General features: G+C 41.4%; 2 protein-coding genes across 2 annotated transcripts; one reads left to right on the plus strand and one right to left on the minus strand.

Moving 5' to 3' along the window:
* Positions 1-993: 993 nt before the first annotated feature.
* Positions 994-4220, minus strand: LOC135501769 (14 kDa phosphohistidine phosphatase-like). Its single transcript, XM_064794058.1, has 3 exons — positions 3961-4220; positions 2296-2420; positions 994-1904 (listed from the first exon to the last, which is right to left on the minus strand). The coding sequence occupies exons 1-3, from the start codon at positions 4133-4135 to the stop codon at positions 1809-1811; spliced, it is 396 nt and encodes a 131-aa protein (XP_064650128.1). The 5' UTR covers positions 4136-4220; the 3' UTR covers positions 994-1808.
* A 325-nt stretch (positions 4221-4545) lies between these two features.
* On the plus strand, positions 4546-18339 carry LOC135501410 (nose resistant to fluoxetine protein 6-like). Its single transcript, XM_064793523.1, has 15 exons — positions 4546-4912; positions 5589-5721; positions 6397-6554; positions 7791-7872; positions 8273-8360; positions 10288-10490; positions 10995-11168; positions 11452-11548; positions 12166-12258; positions 13103-13274; positions 13600-13802; positions 14612-14756; positions 15589-15778; positions 16363-16505; positions 17538-18339. Exons 1-15 carry the CDS (start codon positions 4721-4723, stop codon positions 17646-17648), a joined length of 2184 nt encoding a protein of 727 aa, XP_064649593.1. The 5' UTR covers positions 4546-4720; the 3' UTR covers positions 17649-18339.
* The last annotated feature ends 1401 nt before the right edge of the window (positions 18340-19740 follow it).

The raw sequence follows: 19740 nt of genomic DNA on the forward strand, positions 1-19740 counted from the left end.
TTCCTTCCTGCGGCGCCACAGTCGGATCGGCGGGCAGGCTGCGCATAAACGCTGACATGGCACACACGTGGGAAAACGGTGATCACTATCCGAAAGGCTAGAGGGAGGTAGATCTCCACCGCCCGACCCGATGACGTCATTACCGGAATTCGTCATCGGGTCGGGCGGTGGAGATCATATTATAATCACCTCCCTCTAGCCTTTAGGATTTAGTGATCACCTGGAAAACGGCGTGGGAAGCAGCTATATTGTAGTGGGGTGTCATCAGAACCCAGTCAAGTTCATTGGGAGTATGTTCCGACTTCATATGCAATACCAGTATAATTCCCTTGATTTTGTTAAGTAAATGGTTCCTGGGTTGCGTACGTACGCAATACTATATGCCCTCCCCCCCCTGTACGCATAGTGTACGTTTTTTCATAGACCCCCCTCCCCTAAATGGATGCTCCCTTGTGGTGCCCCCTACACAAAATCAACCATGCTTTGGTTCATTTGATGTTCCACTGGTCGTTCCGGAGAATATGCCACGAGGACAATGGAAACAACACCAATTCCAAAAGGGAACAACCTATATTGATATACGCAGCATTAGATTCCATTTTACAGCTCACAAACTAGATTTATTCGTGATGTACAGATGTACAGTGGAACCTCTCTATTAAGGACACTCTTGGGAGTGATAAATGCTGTCCTTAATTGAGAGGTGTCCTGATTACAGAGGTTGATTTAAATGACCAATTTGAGACTAAATGCAGTGTCCTTAGAGGGTGTCCTGAATAGAGATGTGTCCACTAAGCGATGTCCATTGTAGTTTCATGACAGCCAACACAGGCAGCGTTTTTGTTTCATCTTCTTTAAGATACCTGGCGACATCAAAGGAGCATGATTCTTGAGAGATGATCACAGGCGTTTGAGAATCCCATACTAATAGTAATTGATCCTCCAAATAAATCGGTCATCCTAAACAGCGTCCACCAGGTTTAAAGTCAGGTATAAAGTCATCAAAATAAAATTTATTAGCCATAAACGAAATAAGTACACCATAAAACACATTTCCTGAAATTTCATGACATTTGGGTTTAAGATAAGGGGATGTTGTCTAAAATCACAAGGCTCCTGCAGTAATCCAACATGGCCACCGCCTGGGTGGTGGACGCTGGTACATTTTAGACAACACGCTAATCAAGCGCTTATATGTGGGAAATGTCCTGCTTATTTGGTTATGACCATTAGATTTTAGGCCGGGTCTATTTGGCAAGCTGCTCGCCGAACAGGCATCTTTTTTGTCCTGTTTGGAGAGCCGCTTGCCAAACAGCACTAAAAAGCCACCCTGTTCGGCCAGCCGGGCTTGCCAAACAGGTAAAAAATCTACCCTGTTTGGCGAGCTGGAGACTTTACTTTAATATTAATGAGTTCGGCTCTCCATTCAGGACAAGAAAAAGTCGGGCTTGCCAAGTAGTCACTTCCTAGATTTTATTTTAATGACTTTATGCTTTTAAACCTGGTGGACACTGTTAGGTATGACCCTGATATATTATTTTGAGATCTATTTTGGCCTACTCACTCTGCCACCTTGGTGACTTTGTAACGATCGTCGGGTGGTGGTGACGCTGACTGATTTTTCAAGATGGCGACATAAGACGAGGTGATTTACAGGGACTATGTCCTCAAATTGCCCCCCCCCCCTCTAAGGTTAGATTGGGATGCCTGTGTTGGGAGAGAGAATATCCTTGAATCTGTTGGAGTCTCTGCCTCATAAACTCTCCACTCTTGGAGATTTTTTTCCCTTCCCAGCCCAGCCCAGCAGGTCAGTATCCATCATTAGACCACGTAATGTCCTCATATTGCGGATAATGTTTCTTTAGTATCTCTACTGTTATACTGTGATCCGGACGGCCGTAACCCTGAAATGAACAAACGGGAAAAACAGATTAACACTTTTCTCCTGTGATTACAAATAAACTATATACAGAAGAACCTTTCTTTTAAGGACACCCTTGGGACTGACAAGTGTTGTACTTCATAGAGAAGGGTCCTGATAAGCGAGGTCAAATTGGTTGGAAACAACTACTTTGGAACCAAAATGAGTACCCTTATTAAAGTGAGGGCGTCCTTACAGAAGGGAAGTTCCATTGTATTTTCAGAAGCACCAGCCAAGTCTTCAGATTGTAAACTCTCTCCATCAGAGAAAACCTGTCGTCAACTCGAAAAGGAGAAACCAAAATGATGATAAAAGCAACAACTTCATCACTACTTCTCTTTAAATGTCTTTTTGTAATTTTACAATGCATCTACCTGTGAATATCCATAGACGGATATCGTTTTGCTTGAGGGAGAATGCTTGATTCTTCCGCCACCTGGACATGAACACTGCACTCCTTCCTTATGTAACTTCTCCTCAACATCTTCATAAATATCCGCTAAAAAGAGAAAGACAGTGAGAGTCAGATGTCAAGTCGTTTCGGCATCAGAACTAAGACAGGTCGTGACATTAGATATAAACATGTTGTGACATCATATGTATGTATACTGGTTGTGACATCAGACGTAAACTGGTTGCGACATCAGACATTAGCTGGTTGTGACATCACCGAGACGTAAACTGGTGGTGACATCAGATACACGTACAGTGGAACTCCGGTCGGCGACCACCTCAGTAACGCGACCACCCCGCGAACACGACCAAAATTCTCCGGTCCCGAATGGTTTTCTCTCTAATTCCCATTAACTGGCCCTCGCTAACACGACCACCCCGGTACCCAGACCGCGACCACCAGCTTGGTCGGTCCCAAACTGCAAATTAACCCCGCTAACGCGACCATGAGGCCTAATTGCCGTAATCAACCATGACCGCATCGTATCAATTGGCACCTTCTCGCAAATCCGTGTTGATAATTAGCACCTCGAACACATGGGAATCCATATGAAAATAAATGATGTGTAAGTGAGTTTGATCAAATGTAAACGCAAATAAAATGAAGAATAAACTTTCTTTTCGACTCACGGTTTTTTGTTTCATCATTTAGTATTAAATGATGTCAAGAGGCATGCACACGTAGTTTTTAGGACAAATAAATTATGTTGATTAGTAAGAGTACCGATACTCAAGTAAAGAATGCTCACTACGTCGTAATGTTGATAAAATACGTTATTAAAAAGATGATTTAATCAGTACCAGTTCAAATTGGCTGAAGTTAAAGCAGGAAGACATCAGGAAGAATTCTCAACATCTTCTCACATCACCTCTCTCAATGTTAGCGGGAATATTAGCTTGACATCAAGAAGGGCAGCTGCCGATGGTGTGAATTACATGCTTGTTCTAATTAGCATGCTCAAGTTTTAATGTAATGTTTGGTCTAATTAGCTCTCGTCAGTTTATTTACTCATTTACATAAGTTGCAAATTAAACGTAAAACACTCAAGAAAATGATTTTTTATTCGTAATATACACACAAAATTATCGAATCACCCGGTGGCGTAGTCATTCATGCATGTCAATGTACACACAGCAGGACGATGTTTTGGCGGGAAAACCTACTTATGATTCTTAAATTCACTAACGCGACCACCCCGGTAACACGACCACTTCGGCTTAGTCCCTTGGGTGGTCGTGTTACCGGGGTTCCACTGTATGTGGTAAACAGGCCGCGGCATCAGTGGGTGGCTGATCGATTATTTGCAGAGACAAATCAGCTGTCGCAGTAATCAATTTGCGATTATTATCTCATTATTCGACATTCGCCTCCAGGACGTATACTGTTTTTGTCATCATGGATCATCAGCTCAGATGATCTGGCCATTCTCTGGGCCTCCCCTCCCTGACCATCTTTTGACGTCACATTGGACCATGGAGGTATTATTACCTCCATGATTGGACTTAACGTAAATGTATGCACACGTCGCAGGACCAGGTTCAGGTAAAGTTGCCATGCAGGGCGCATTAGCTAATAATAGTCTTACCATGAAAATCAGCCCAGCAGAAACCTCGAACAATGTGTTTGAACTGTTTGGTGGAACGGTCCTTCACTTTTATCAACACATACTTAAAAGTTCCTTCTTCTATTTCAACGTCATTAATTGGTTTCAACTTCTCATTGTTATCAGCGTTATCTGAGTTTACTTTTGATGCCATCATATGTTCTTTGATTGTTGAAAAATCAACTTGTTTGGAAGAAAAACCGACAAACCGGTTCACGAAATTAGAGGTAATCCCCAATACATCACTGATGTCATCAGTCCATTGCAATCAGAGGGAATTCCTGGGCATGTGTAAAATAAAAACTGTGTTAAGAACGGCTTAGCGATAATCAACTGGAAATTAAATCGCCCCTCATCATCAAATAACTGCTTGTTGCAAAAAAATACGGCTATCGGGAATTCTAAAGTCGTTCCAAAAATACCAGCTTTGTAAAAAAACAACGAACTGTTTCTGAACGCCTCTTTTTCTAATCGAAGTGGCATGGTTACCTAGGCACTAGATTCACCATTTTGAGGAACCCGAGGATGCACTTCCTGGTTGGGGAATCCCCTCTCTCACATGTCTCACATGACATGCACATGTGATTTTGTTGTCATGCACAGTAAGTAGAATGATGATTGACCTGTTTACACAGAATTGACCCTGATCAAAGGTTCAATATCGGGTGTGTGAAGTGATTAGAAGTGTCAGTTACTTTTGCCAAGGCTTTGATTTCGTTGTCGAAGTTGAAGAGGATCAAAAATGAGAAAACTGACGAATTTCTGTCATCATGTTTTTCTTTTTGTGGGTCAAATTTTTCTGGTGGTAGTGTGTACTGCTGGCTTGGCTCCTGAACAGAAGATGGACATACCTCAGCCTCTCATCAATAACGAAGCTAATCTCAACCCCAGTCTGCCGAAGTCTTATCCATTGGATTGGTTGAACACGTTGCAGGTAAATACGCTTTCTTGCAGGGTCAACACAACATCTCGGTGACGTCATGGCATGGCCTAGTACTACTACTTACTAGCTGTATAGCAGCCTCATGGCCCTAAGTGATCACTACAGCCCATAAACTCATATGAAATAAATTTGCAGGAGTGTTCAAGGTGGTGTCCACTTGCTACGTCACACCTGACAACCAATAACTAGGCCTATCGACATTACGAAATTCCGACATGGCGCAATTTAATTTCTCGATCTGTACTTTTACGCACGGATATTCTTTCACCGTGAATAAAACCCTTCCTCCTTGACGGTATCAGGACAATTCCCCCTGACATTTCCCGCTGTCAATTGCCCCCTACAATTTCCCCCAGTCAAATTGCACCCTGTAAAATTTCCCCCGTAAATTGCCCCCCCCCGTAAAATTCCCCCCAGTTATTCATGGCTGTGCCCAAAGTTCTGCCTCATAACCTACCAATGCCATCATGACCCTGGTCATAACACCAGGTTGAACATTCCCGGGCCCCGGCTGGTAATCAATTCCGGCCTGTATTCTGTCGTTGTTTTTTATGACAGACTAAATGTCCCAAACCTTTCCCACTCCGGTTCATATTGGTTGGGGTAAGATTTGACTTCTCAGTCATATTACAAAGATTTCAAACACCGATATATATTTCTTTTTTAGCGAAACCTTCCAACTCTTCCCCAGCTGCTAAATCAGCTGAAGATTGACAAGTTCAATGTCTCCGAGACCTGTCTCAATGACACTGAGCAGACTATCGACGACATCTTGGCAGGCCAGACTTATGCTGCACAGAGTGAGTCGTCCCACCGTGCCAGGTGGCAATCATTCCTGATTCCACATTTTAGAATTCTCCCATGATTAACCTGCGCCCAAATTATGTTTTAAATCACTGTACAAGAAACTTGTAAAACCTTATCCAGCAAAAAATATGTCATTTTGACCCAAAAGAAACTTTCAAAACATTTGAAAACTAATATTTTAATTTTGAGAATGCACAAATTTGAGCAATGTCATGCTTTAATTCAAAAAAATTATACAAAATACTAATGCTTTACGTACAAAGTTTCAGCAAAATTGCATGCATGATTACTGCTCTGTGGCACTGCGACATTGCATGCATTTCTATTTTCCTGATCCACAATTAAATACATATACAGCGTAACCCTTTAAAGGCCTACACTGTTTGTTAAAAATGTTGAATTTGTAATTGAATTAAAAAATGTCCAATTGCGAAATTACATACTAAATATAAATTTCAACTTTGCCGTTGTGTAGACTGATATACAAATACTATGAATACCAAGTTTAAACAAATTTGTATTCATAATAACTGCACTACGGCATTGTGTATTGGTGGATTTCTATTTTCCTTACCCACAATTAAATACAGACAGCGTAACCCTTTTAAAGGCCAGTCTGTAACGTGACATTCCTGAGATATAAATGTTGACATTTTCGCTAATTTCAGTGCTTGATGCCACGGCGAAGATCCCATCTGGTATCACACAGGGCAACATTCGGTGGGCGGGCGATTACGTAGGATGTCTTGCCGTCACTTCAACCACTATGGGCAGAGGTCAAGAGTTCAAGGGCAAATACTGCACGGCAAGCCTCCCGCAGAAACTGGTGAGTGACGGCGAGCTGGTGATTCACGCAATCCAGCTTTTCAAATACACAACACTCATCCAGAGTTATCTAGAAGAGATTAGAGAAGTTAAAGGGAACTGAAACCGCCAAGCCAGTTCGTATGACCTCGTTTTCATTTCCCGCGTATCGGGTGATCAGAACGAGGCATGAATGAAACATGGCGCCTAGCTGTCAATCATTGAATGACGTCACTACTATGGAATTTACTACGAAAACTCATGAATGAAAGATCGCATGAGTCACGTGATTCTCACATGATTCTCAATAATAACAAATTGAACTGCGCATGCTCGGGCACTGGGGGCGGAGCTACAAATCTGAACTCGAATAGGAAGTTGGAAGTTTGACTTTCTCGGGCGGTGAAAGTCGAAAAGTTGAATAAATCGCTCGGTGGTTCCAGTTCCCTTTAACTGCTTGCATGAATCCTGAATCATACAATCATTTGGATGAGTATATGATTTTGGGCAATTCCTTCCTCACTGGTGCGACGTTGTCACAATCCTCTGTTCCTCATGTGGTGGTGATGTGGACTGATACTTGAATATGGTGATAAGGAAGGGCATACGGTTCTGCGCCAATTGGGTTGATTGGCCTAAGGCTAGTGACTGTCTTCAGCAAGCGGGGCAGAGCCCATCTCAAGCTATTCATGATTCTTACTTGGTGCATGGGGTATCTTGCTTGCCCTGAAACAAGGTACAAGGCACCTTCGATTTAAAGGGACAATATCGGCGGGAGCAGAGGGACTAATTTGGTCATCTTTAGGTTCCCAAAATATACACAGTAAGGGCCCTGGGTCATGTCAGATTCAGCACTAAATGAATTCCTCGTACAACCGTGAATCATTTCGACATACTGTGAGATGTGAGAGACCCCTATTGGCGGCTTTGTGTAACTTTATCTTGCCTACCTAGCTGCTGCCTATATTGTCCCTTTAAGGAAGAAACTAAGGGTTATGTGTCTTACTCAAGGACACAACAATAAAACTGTGGTGATCCTGCATAGATTTGAACCAATGACCTCCTGATTATGTGGCCAGCATAATTCCTTGCCATGCCGTAAATACCTGCTACAACAGTAGCTGACAACCCTTGAATTTGCATTCTAGCCTCAGGCGTATGATACTATGTACCTCAGCAATAAACCTTGTCCCCTATTTCATTGCAATGGGAAGTAACTGGTACACGTATCATAGCAATGAATTACACTGTTTTTTAGATTCCTGGTTTGGCGATGACCTATTCAGTTTGCGTCCCAGGTTCGTGTAGTGAACTGGATGTACGTGGCTTGTTGTACTCAGGTAAGAATAGATGAATTTATAGCCCTACGCCATTTGTTAAAAAATTTGAATTTGTAATTGAATTTAAAAATGTCCAATTGAAGAAATACACACTAAATATAATTTCAACATTGCCGTTGTGTAGGCTGATATACAAATACTATGAATACCAAGTTTAAACAAATTCGTATTCATAATAACTGCACTACGGCATTGTGTATTAGTGGATTTCTATTTAACTGGACCACAAGAAATTACGAATTTAAGATTAATTAATTAATTAAAGAGACATTGACGTTGGTTTATGCGGGCCAGAATTTCTCTGGTATATCCTGGTGCAGTAGAGTCTTGTGTGACGTGTTGATAACATCGATGTTAGTTTAGGCTGTTCAGTTTAATTGGTGTTATGAATCTCTTCCAGTTATTGCTACTGTGAATAACCAGACAATTATTCTTGAGGTGGATTGCTCTGGACCAGTTGCATATGACACTGCTGCTGTCGTCTCCCTGTAAGTAACAAAGACAAACTTCTTAATAATAGTTTGTGATGACATTTGAGAGTCACAAAGGTGGATGAGTGTATTCGTCGTCACCATCATCCTTTTTGCAACGTGAATCTGTGCAGGCTCTCTGCTGTAGTAACGGTCGTGTATATGTCAGGTGGTAGGTAGGCTACGTCTCTTACCTCATCGTTCCGGCCTCAAAATTCGCAAAAACCTCTCCACAACATTATTTGGGAAAATTGCTGTGGAGAAATGAGCTCTCTGCCGGATTTTTGGCTCACAGTAGGGGAGTCTATACAACACCAATGTTTCCGTCGTCTGTCGTCTTTGCTGTCTGTATCCTCTTTTTAAAACAGTGGCACATTTCTTAACCGCTAGAGCTATGAACTTGAAACTTTGTACACAGGACGCCCCAGTTCAGGTGACCTCTGACGATGAATTTCGGTTTAGGGGCCAGAAGTGGAAACCTAAAAAGTGTGTTATCTCGCTTATGAGTGACTCGTTTTCGATAAAATCTTTATGGTAGGTTCTCCTAGTATTAAAGGGTACTTCACATGTCATTAGGGTTTTTGATTTGACCTAGTTTTCAAGGTCACAGAGGTCAAACTATAAACTTTCACTGAAAATTTGCCTATTTCTTTGCTATTTGATAAAGACTCTTCAAATTTGATATGCAGACACTAATTAAGCTTGACTACATGTTGTCAAAGATTTTAGTCAATGTGACCTTTTGTTCAGGTTTAAAAAGGCAAATGTGGGGGGGGGGGGTCACCGGTCATATATCAAGAAACCTTCACCCTGTGTTCTTCAAATGCATGCCATCAATTTAAAAAAATCTGAACAGCCAAACATTGTGCTAGAAAAATTTGACCTTGCGCCAAGGTCACAGAGGTCAAAATTTAAAATTCCACCAAAAGTGACACGTTTTGTCATCATTTGTCATAAACTCCAATGGGCATCTCTACAAAATGACATCAATTTAGGTCAGTGTAACCTACTTTTCTGTTCTATGTTGCATACAGCGTAGGTCAAGGTCTTAAAACCCTATGTGGGTCTTGTCTCAAAATCATTCACACTGTGATATTTTGACCTTGCCCTATTTTCTGTGGTCACTGAGGTCTAATTCTCTGTAACCATATGGGTAACCGTAATCCTCTTATTGACCATGATTAGCACATGGCCCCTGACAATTTCATTATTTTCCTGAGCAAGTCATAATTTGTCGTAAACTCTGCAATTTTGATATGTTGACATCGATGGGCATCTCTACAAAATGACATAAATTTAGGTCAGTGTAACCTACTTTTCTGTTCTATGTTGCATACAGCGTAGGTCAAGGTCTTAAAACCCTATGTGGGTCATGTCTCAAAATCATTCACACTGTGATATTTTGACCTTGCCCTATTTTCTGTGGTCACTGAGGTCAAATTCTCTGTAACCATATGGGTAACCATAATCCTCTTATTGACCATGATGAGCACATGGCCCCTGACAATTTTATTATTTTCCTGAGCAAGTCATAATTTGTCGTAAACTCTGCAATTTTGATATGTTGACACCGATGGGCATCTCTACAAAATGACATCAATTTAGGTCAGTGTAACCTACTTTTCTGTTGTATGTTGTATACAGCGTAGGTCAAGGTCTTAAAACCCTATGTGGGTCATGTCTCAAAAACATTCACTCTGTGATATTTTGACCTTGCCCTAATTTCCATGGTCACTGAGGTCAAATTCTCTGTAACCATGGGTAACCGTAATCCTCTTATTGACCGCAATGAGCACATGGCCTCCGACAATTTCCTTACCATCCTGAGCAAGTACAGATGGAGAAGAAAGGAATAGCTTGATCTTTTAAGTGGTTACTGCATTTTCCGCGATGTCTGGGTGAATTTTTGATTTTAGACAACATTTTTAGTTATTGTTATTCATAGGGTAATCGTGTTCATCTTACTTGCGTTTGTCATCATTGGGACACTCTACGACCTTTTCCATCGCAACCGCACGTGCTTCAACTTGACCGAGCCAATCCAGATAAACGAAGAGAAGCATGGCGTGGATGAAGAGCGTATCGGGCTCCTTACGGGAGTTGCTCCACAGAATCTTTACAGTGATGTAAATACCGTGCCAAGACGAGGTAGGTTCAGGCCTTCAAACGCTGTAAATTTGGGAAGTACATACGTATGTACAATGTATACTGGTAGAAAAAAGTGCCTGATGGGCTGGCCATGATATCAGATGTTATGAATCGGCATCTTGTTGCAAGAATGCGGACAAAGCTTGCGTGTGCAGCCTCAAAGAGTTACATGTTCACCGTTTGTAATAACTGACGGTACAGGAAATAGAAAAGCAGTTTTACACAATTCTGTACTGCAGTTGTCATGCATACGAATTTGCTAAAACTCTCTATAGCGTTTGTATATCAGTCTACACAATGGCATTTGTTGAAATTTATATTTAGTTCATATCTACACAATTTGAAACTTTCAAATTCAATTACAATATTTCAAATATATGAATGTACAGGGTGGGCATTTAAAGGGAAAGCACTGGCATTGACAAACCTCGCTAAGGGAGGTTCATCTGTATTTCGTGCCTCCAGCTGTTCTTTCAACAATTTTCTTCGTACCTTTCTTTCCAGAACAAACGACCTTCGACAAGTTTCTCCTCAGCTTCTCAGCTGTGGCCAATGCGACGAAGATCCTGAGTACTGACTCGCCGCCGAGCAGCATCGGCATGCTTCATGGTCTTCGAGTCCTCAGCATGTGGTGGGTCATCCTGGGACACACGCACCTCATGCACTTCGGAAACATGAGTGAGTTGAAATCGATATCAAGAGATGAGGCCACAATAAGAGCATACCGCCCTGTGATCTAAAGGTCATGAGGTCGAAACCTCATTGCGACGTAATCTCGTCCAACCTGTGAACTTGGAACAAGACTGCAAGCCTGTCTGATGGAGCAAAGAGAGCCAGAGATGTGCTTCAGTGGAGCACCACTACCGCCCAACAATAGGAACCAGTCGACATTGTTGCAAATAATGTTATGGCACCAAGTTCTACTTCCATTTTTCCAAATTCCCTCTTCTTCGTATTTCAGATAATATTTTATCCGCGGCGCAATCACTCTTCCAAAAGTGCCTTGGACAGACTATAACTCATGCTACTTTCTCAGTTGACACCTTTTTCGTTCTAAGGTAAGACACGGAGAGAGAGCAATGGTGGCCGGTTTCTTATTCAGTCCACCTAACAGGCAGTAGGTCCTAGGCCACTTGGACTAAAAACCCCTTTGGGGGCAATCTCGCTTACATGTGTACAGCAGCCTCGTGTCCTTAATTTTGATCAGCCCCCTCAAAATCCAAATCCAAATCCCCACCCCAAATGCAGCAATTTTCCATGAACATGCATGTTTATGTATCCTAGCAATCGTTTTCGACCATCTATTGCTCTTAACAACATATTAGCCATCCTTTGGGAATCTTAATAGCTTAACTGACTGAATGTGGGATTTGAGTGCAGATAAACGATTTTGAAAACCTATCCAAGTTGGTCACTGTATGTCAAATGCGAAAGGTTGCCAATGGCTATAAATAATGAACAAAAAGTCATAGAGACTCGCTGTTTTTAAAGCAGACCGATAGAATTGGAGACTTGGAGAAGTCCTTTCCATCAGAGGTGCACGATGTGCAGTTTTTGGATCGCAAGAGTTTGGAGTGCACTAGTCTTTCTTGTCTGAAATGAAGCAATTTTTGTTGTGACTCGGCAGTGAAGAAAGGATGTTTGTCACATTTCCGCACTGTTTCCTCCGTTTCAGTGGTCTGTTGGTGACCTATCTGTGCCTGAAGGAGATGAAGGCCAAAGACGGCAAGATCAACTGGCCACTGTTTTACTTCCATCGGTTTTGGAGGTAAGGAATGACCAAGACGACGTGTGAATTCAACACCATGGAGAGAGTAAAACCCTCAACTCCGAGTATAGGCCTATGCTGTTCTGAGCATCTCGTGCTCCCGAATTTTGAGTCCCATATTGTTTCTCCTTAAAAAAAACAAACATAAGTTAATAAGTGTCCCCTCATAAGTGGATATCTATGCTTAATTGTACTAAGCTAATGTTCGTGTCAGATCTAGAAAAACTGGGCCTACTGTGGACAGCGCTAAAGCACCAAAGCTCTACTTAGATAGCAAATGTGAGCACAGGTCCGTAAAATAAGCAACCCTATCAAAATGTTCTTACTTCGTTCAGCCTACTGACTGAAGGTTTAAGCACGAAACTTAGACACTTGTGTTCCCTAAGAGCTCCAGATTCAAATGTTCAAGGAGGATATTGAATGATATGTGTAGTTTCGTCTATCAGTAGCAATAAATGAGGAAAGGATGTTTATGTATCAAATTTTCGTCAGCAAGTTAAAAGGGAGCAGGTTTTTGCTGTGGCTCAGAAATCATGAATACAGAATTACCAAGAACTGCGTAATGCTTGGCGTTCAGGATTTTGATTCTCTTGGCTGTTCGAAGTTCGTATAATATCGGAAGTTGTATATTCATGTGTACTACTTTTTATATACATATGTACATGTATCTATTTTAGACGGACTCCAATGATTTAGGAGCTATTTTTTTAGGAGATTTTCGTTTCATGTGACAAAATTGGCTTCCTTATCTTGGTACAAAGAGCATTTTGCTCTGCCGACTATTGTAAAAAACTACGCCCTTCTTTAGATTTTGAAAACATCCTTCGCTGCATGATTTTTTCAGATTGACTCCAGCCTATATGTTCTGCATCATGTTCTTCACCAACCTCATTCAATATGTAGCGCCGGGGCCCGGCACTGGCATCGGGGGATTCGGCAATGAAAACTGTAAAGACTGGTGGTGGACGAACCTGCTCTATATCAACAACTTCGTGCCCTTGAACAATGGGAAAATGGTAAGATCGTTAGGCCATCCTTAAAGTATTACAGTGCCCTTAAACAATGACAAAATGGTAAGATGTCAGGCCATCCTTGAAGTATTATTGTGCATTTGAACAATGGGAAAATGGTAAGATTGTTAGACCATAAGACTGTCGGGCCATCCTCGAAGGGAAAATGTCAAGATTGCTAGACCCGCATTTTTCTTGATCTTGAAAGATTCTCCACTCAGTGGTTCTGGTGCTTTTGGTCTGCAGATCATGAATGTAGTGCCGTCCTTTTGTCACCCTGTCAAGAGCCACTGTAATTGACCAGCGTTCATCTATTTCTGTTGTCTTGCAGTGTTTTGCTTGGGCATGGTACCTAGCCAACGACATGCAGTTCTACATCATCAGTCCCATCATTTTGATTCTGCTGTATCGATGGAAGTATGTCGGTATCGGAGTCTGTGCCTCGTTGTCCTTCGCCTGCATCATTGCAAGAGGAGTTATATCATCTCACTATGGGCAGATGGGAATAGACTTGATAGGAGTCCCAGCTGTGGCGTAAGGACCAGAAACTAATAAACTCTCTGCTGTGGCTGCTGTAGTCAGACGATACCCCGCAACTGCAATCGGTCCTTTGAATCAAATCCCCCTGCCTGCAAGAATCAAGCAGGCCCTCCAACTCACCAAACTGGTCAGTCGTGGGAAAGGGGAAAGTTTTTCAATCATGTTAGAAACGGCGTGTTGCTAGAACTTTTCCAATGAAATGACTTTGTGTTCACCTGGCAATATGGTTCTATCAAGCATGATTTGCAATACAAATGGAGAAAAATGCACTGCTGGTTTATCAAAGTGTGCATGAACTAATTATAGATGTGAACTAAAATGTAACCCGGCAGTCGACTTACTTCGTATGCATATGATGTCATATTGTCAAAGTTACCATATGGATGCAGGTTATTTTTGTAAATTTACCATTGAGTTCACAATTCGGCTGGTTTCCTGTAATGCACAAAATTTCTCTGGCACCATCCAGGGCAGGCCAAGTGGTGATTTGGAAGGCATGTCTTTATTAAGATTAAGCGTATTTCCTACAAGTACAATGCCCTTCCCTGGCCTCGGCAGATATCAAAGCATTATCAAGTCATACCCAAGGTACTGAATTGAACCCTATTGTCCACAGGTTCCGCAGGACTAATCTAGCCAACTGATCTGCGCCAGACTTTTGAATAGGAGATGAGACGGTTAATTTTCACCGCCTGAGAAAATGTAAAAACTGGGCTGAATCGTTGGTGTGCGAAATCCCCTTTGAGATAAAATCCTCCGTCATTTGGTGACCTGATTCTCCAGGGGTTTCATCTTCATTGCAGCCCCCGCAACTTGTACACAAACGCAGCTGGGTTTGATTACATTTACGGCAAGCCGTACACCCGCATCTGCACCTACCTCATTGGAATGGTTATGGGCTTTATTCTCCACAAGACCGAATGTAAAAAGGTGTTTCATTTTAAAAAGGTAACGACACTGCATCCCACGGTCTTGATTCTTATCAGCGCACTTCCTTCAAAATGGAACTGGATATCCTACTATCATGCGGGGAGATCATTGTTTTGAACTCCGAAAAGACCCGCTACTGCACCTTATTCTTGTCACTTTCTCACGGCCGAAATGACCTTTAAAAGCATTGAAAATACACGATACATGTACCTTGTTTATGATCTTGCGAACTGATCTAACCATTCAGCACCAACCATCCCATAGTCCACACTATTACCAGAAATTCGTCAGATACTTGGTCCAAAGGCCTACTAACTGTGCTGCATATATCGCTATGCAATCAGCTCTTAATTCGTAATTACTTGTGGTCCAGTTCAATCGAAATACACAATTACACAATGCCGTAGTGCAGTTATTATGAATATGAATTTGGTTAAACTTGGTATTCATAGTATTTGTATATCAGTCTCCTCAACGGCAATGTTGAAATTTGTGTTAAGTATGTTTTTTCGCAATTGGACATTTTTGAATTCAATTACGAATTCAAATTTTTTAACGAATGGCGTATGCCTTTAATATACTCGCTGGATGTAAATTCGGACAATGGTGTTTTATTCTGTACATGGGAGCATTAGCAATGCTTTGTAACATGCCCATATAAATTGCAACATTGCCGTTGTGTAGGCCGATATACAAATACTATGAATACCAAGTTTAAAGAAATTGTATTCACAATAACTTCACTACAACATTGTGTTTTTTGTGGATTTATATTTGTAACTGTTCCCCAAGTAATTACGAATGCCGTACCGCCTCAATTATGTAACTTGTGTCCCCGTCGTTATTTCAGCTGTATGTTTGGATAGGCTGGATCCTATCCATTGCTCTCGGTCTCTCATTGGTCTACGGCCTCTACTATGATGAGAAACACCAAATCCCGATCGGCTACGACCTCCAGGCCTTGTACGTGGCTCTCAGCCGTTTTGTCTGGGGTCTAGCGGTGGCCTGGGTTATATTTGCTTGTGTTCATGGCATGGGAGGTGAGTGAATCAATATGACTGTCACTCAGATCAGTCTATTGTTTAGCTGGCAGCACTGACTGCGCTTATGCCCCAATTTATAGACCCATTAGCTTTCACTTCAGTTATCGGAAATCTGCGCTAGAGATTTAAATATAATCACCGACTGAGACCCCCACACATTTCCACTTATTTCACGAGGAAATATTTCTTTGCTCATTCTCCCAATTGATAGCAGATAACATCACTTTGAAAGTGCCGGCATACTTACTCCCTCATGCATGCGTAAGGATCAGTAATGTTGTAGGCCCTGTTTGCAAGAGGACGTGTAGATTACTTGACATTCTGCAACATGTTCCCAAAGCTATGTAGGTAAATCAGGATCATCAACAAAAACTCAACATGAAATGACTATGTAGATGATTTCTAATTGCTGAAAGAGTCTCCAGCGCGTCATGAGGGCCAGCTTGAAAATACCGACCCCATGAAATGCCTTTCGTTGGGGGCAGTAGGGCTTAAACCAGCAAATAAAGTAAACATAATGATAATGTTTCTTCATAATGTTGTGTAATTTCAAATACCTTATTCGACGCTTACATCTTCAGGTCCTATCAATAAGTTCCTGTCGTGGAGATTCTGGATTCCGCTGAGTCGACTGACATACTGTGCTTATCTTGTCCACCCCATCTGGATCGCAATATATGTTCATTACCAGCGCGCGCCGACACATTATGACGACATCACCATGGTAAGACATCGAAACAAGCTCGTAACGAGCAGATCCCGTTAGGCAGTAACAAATCATCCACCCGTTTCCCATAACAAGCTAGGGGCTCGACTAAAGCCTTTGAAGCAAATTGCTAATATTAACTTTACAGATTATGAGGTACCTTGAATGAATCTGTCTCAGCAGGAAGCTCACATTGGTTAGGAGAGACTTTAACTAATGTTGGTCTACTCCCAGTTAGGTTAACCTAAATGTAGCCTACACTCAGGATGTATACTTTAATATAAAGGTAATAACTACATAACCAGCTGGGATACATTTTGAATAGCACTTATTCTCGGTCACATAAAATGATGGAAGAATTTAAAATACTCTCCTGGTTGTAAAAAGGCGTGTGCCAATATATTATAAAATATTATATCACAGAATCTTATAACCACAGGGGGCTAAATGTTCTTGTTTTAAATGTTACAAGTACGGTTCGTGTTCCTGAAACAATCTTTCTAACATGGATGCACTTCATGTTCTCACATGGTTAGGCCACACCTTTTTAACAAGTTGAAACGAAACTTCAGATCCAAAACCTTTGTGGGTGGAGGAAATTGAAAAAAAATTCTTTCCTTTCAATCTCTTCCATCAGACTCAAAATCTATGTGGGGTGGGAAAATCAAATATAAACATGCTTATTTTTTTAATCAATTTTAGTCTATGATCATACAAGGGGACCCCAAAAAATAAAAATTGGTTGAAATTGGTCGTCGGAATTTTCTTCATTTCTCTCTATTTTATGATCGGGGAGAAAAAAAGTGTGTCAAAATGGTCCTCGGGACTTTCATTTTTTTCTACTTTCCGGAAATTAATCCCGGGCGGATTCGTAATCCGACCATTAAAAAAATGTGGCCTTAAGTTGTTAACATTTTTGCCATCTTGCCTACCCTTTGCTGCCAATTTGGTTTAACCTGGCATAACCACATTTTTTTCTGAAACTCAATATTCTAAAAATTACTGACAAAGTAGAGCCTGATTTTATAATTTTTTCCTTCTTATTTCCAGGTTTACTTGTATGTCGGGAATTTATTCTTCTCATATGTGATAGCTTTCGGCACGTCGTTGCTGATTGAAGCTCCAATGATTGGCATTGAGAAAGTCATCTTCAAACGATGAAATATGCCTTAGAGGCCTACGCCGTTCGTTAAAGATTTTGAATATGTAATTGAATTTAAAAATGTCCAATTGCGAAAATACATACTAAATATAAATTTCAACATTGCCGTTGTGTAGACTGATATACAAATACTATGAATACCAATTTTAAGCAAATTTTTATTCACAATAAATGCACCACGGCATTGTGTATTAGTGGATGTCTATTTAACTGCACCACAAGTAATTACGAACAGCGTACCCCTTTAAACTTTAAAGGAACATCTTAGGCGTGAGGTTTACCTGACCAGGAGGATAGTACCCCTGCTTGACACCATGCACCGTCATATGCTGACCGCTAATACTGATTTTCGCTAGTGTTACACGGCAATTTTGGACATGGCTTGTTAAGGCAGGCCTATGGTTACGTTAATTTTTTATTGCAGTTCGACGATTTTTCAATGATACTCTATGGTGATTTTGCGGTCGTGCTGGAAGCCATGTTTGTATGAAAAACCAACATATCTCATGCCCAAGTTGTCACTTTAACAACTCTGTAGTCCCATAATAAGAACGTTGATGACCTAGACACTTAATACAGTGTGTTTGATAACGAGACTTGAAACGCCTACGTCATTCATTGAAAGATTTAAATCTGATTGTGTGAATATGTCCCAAACATACAGAGTAGCTCAATAAAAAAGTTACACTTACAAAATGATTGATATCTTTTGTTATTTAGCATTTACCCTCAAACATACATACATATGTGCAATGTACTTGAAGAGCAGCTCTCTCGATTTGATATTTCGGAGTCAGATTCAAAATTCTTCCATGGTTGACTGCACAGGACAGATTTTATTGACTCATGTGAAATCTCACTTGCGCCAACTTTTCAGTGGTTAAACAGGACGCGACGAAGGACAAAGAGGAAGCATTCCCAATATTTAATTTTGTTCAAAGCTTAAAACAAATAGGAAAATTACAAAATTAATTTGTTAAATGTCAATCTTCAACTGAATAAAATTTAAAATGTTAAATATTGCTTCCTCTTTGTCCGGCCGATCAATGGGAGTTATCGGCGGTGAAGGATGGATATACGCACAACGACGGTAGATCGGCATGCCATCCGTGTGTCGCCTCGAGAACTGTTTTTTTAATTATAAACCATTCATTTTCCGCTACGCTCCCAGTGCAAAATGAGACGCCGATTAGTCGCAACCGGACACTTTTACTTTGCCTCCCGCAATGTTATGAGCGTCACCCATTACGTGTTTTCATTTACCCACTAGGCCATATCCTTGACGTATTGGTCATTATATTCTCTTTGATGAGCAATTAGTGGAAATGTGGGCTGCTGCTGTGGATGCAAAAGGATGACCGGTCAACGTGGTAGGTAGACTATAGACAAGGGCAAGGACGCAAGGTTAGGCTACACTAGGTCTCCGACAGAGGTCTCTCTTATATCCTATGCACGTAACACGCAACACCTCTAACTAACGTCTGTCTCGAGGAGTCGGCATCCTACAAGAACCATTTTTCCAAAGAAACATTTTGTACAGATTTCCGAAAATGAATTCGAAGGAAATGTCTCCTATCCCACCGTATACGCTCCATTTCATATCCGAGGAAATATTTCGTTGTAGTGTTATATTTATTGGCAAGTTCGACAAATGGACGTCGTTAACGTCTAGCCTCGGACGGCAACTGGTCTAGGAGAAGGAAAACTCCGATATAACACCAAAATTGCTGAAGACGGAAATGCTGGGCCATGGACACATGGTGCTCAACCACGGCATTCCGCACCTCAACACTTCCCTGAGAAAAAAACCACCCAGCGAGTAATATTACAGTGGATACCAGCACACTGCAGTATCCCAGTAAATGAAAAGGCTGACAAACTGGCAAAGGAAGGAGGTAAAATGGAACAAAACAGTATTACCCTATCCTATGAGTAGGCCAAATTTAACATCAAAGCTGCATAAGAAGGCATGGAAGCAGAACCAACCGGACCATGAACGACAGAAGAGCTGTCATCGGCTAACAAAAGCAGAACAAGTTGCCATCTTCAGACTTAGAAGCGGGCATACAGGATGCGGTACCACCTATTCCA

The sequence above is a fragment of the Lineus longissimus genome, chromosome 17 (genome assembly GCF_910592395.1).
Source record: "Lineus longissimus chromosome 17, tnLinLong1.2, whole genome shotgun sequence".
In the NCBI taxonomy this organism is placed as follows: domain Eukaryota; kingdom Metazoa; phylum Nemertea; class Pilidiophora; order Heteronemertea; family Lineidae; genus Lineus; species Lineus longissimus.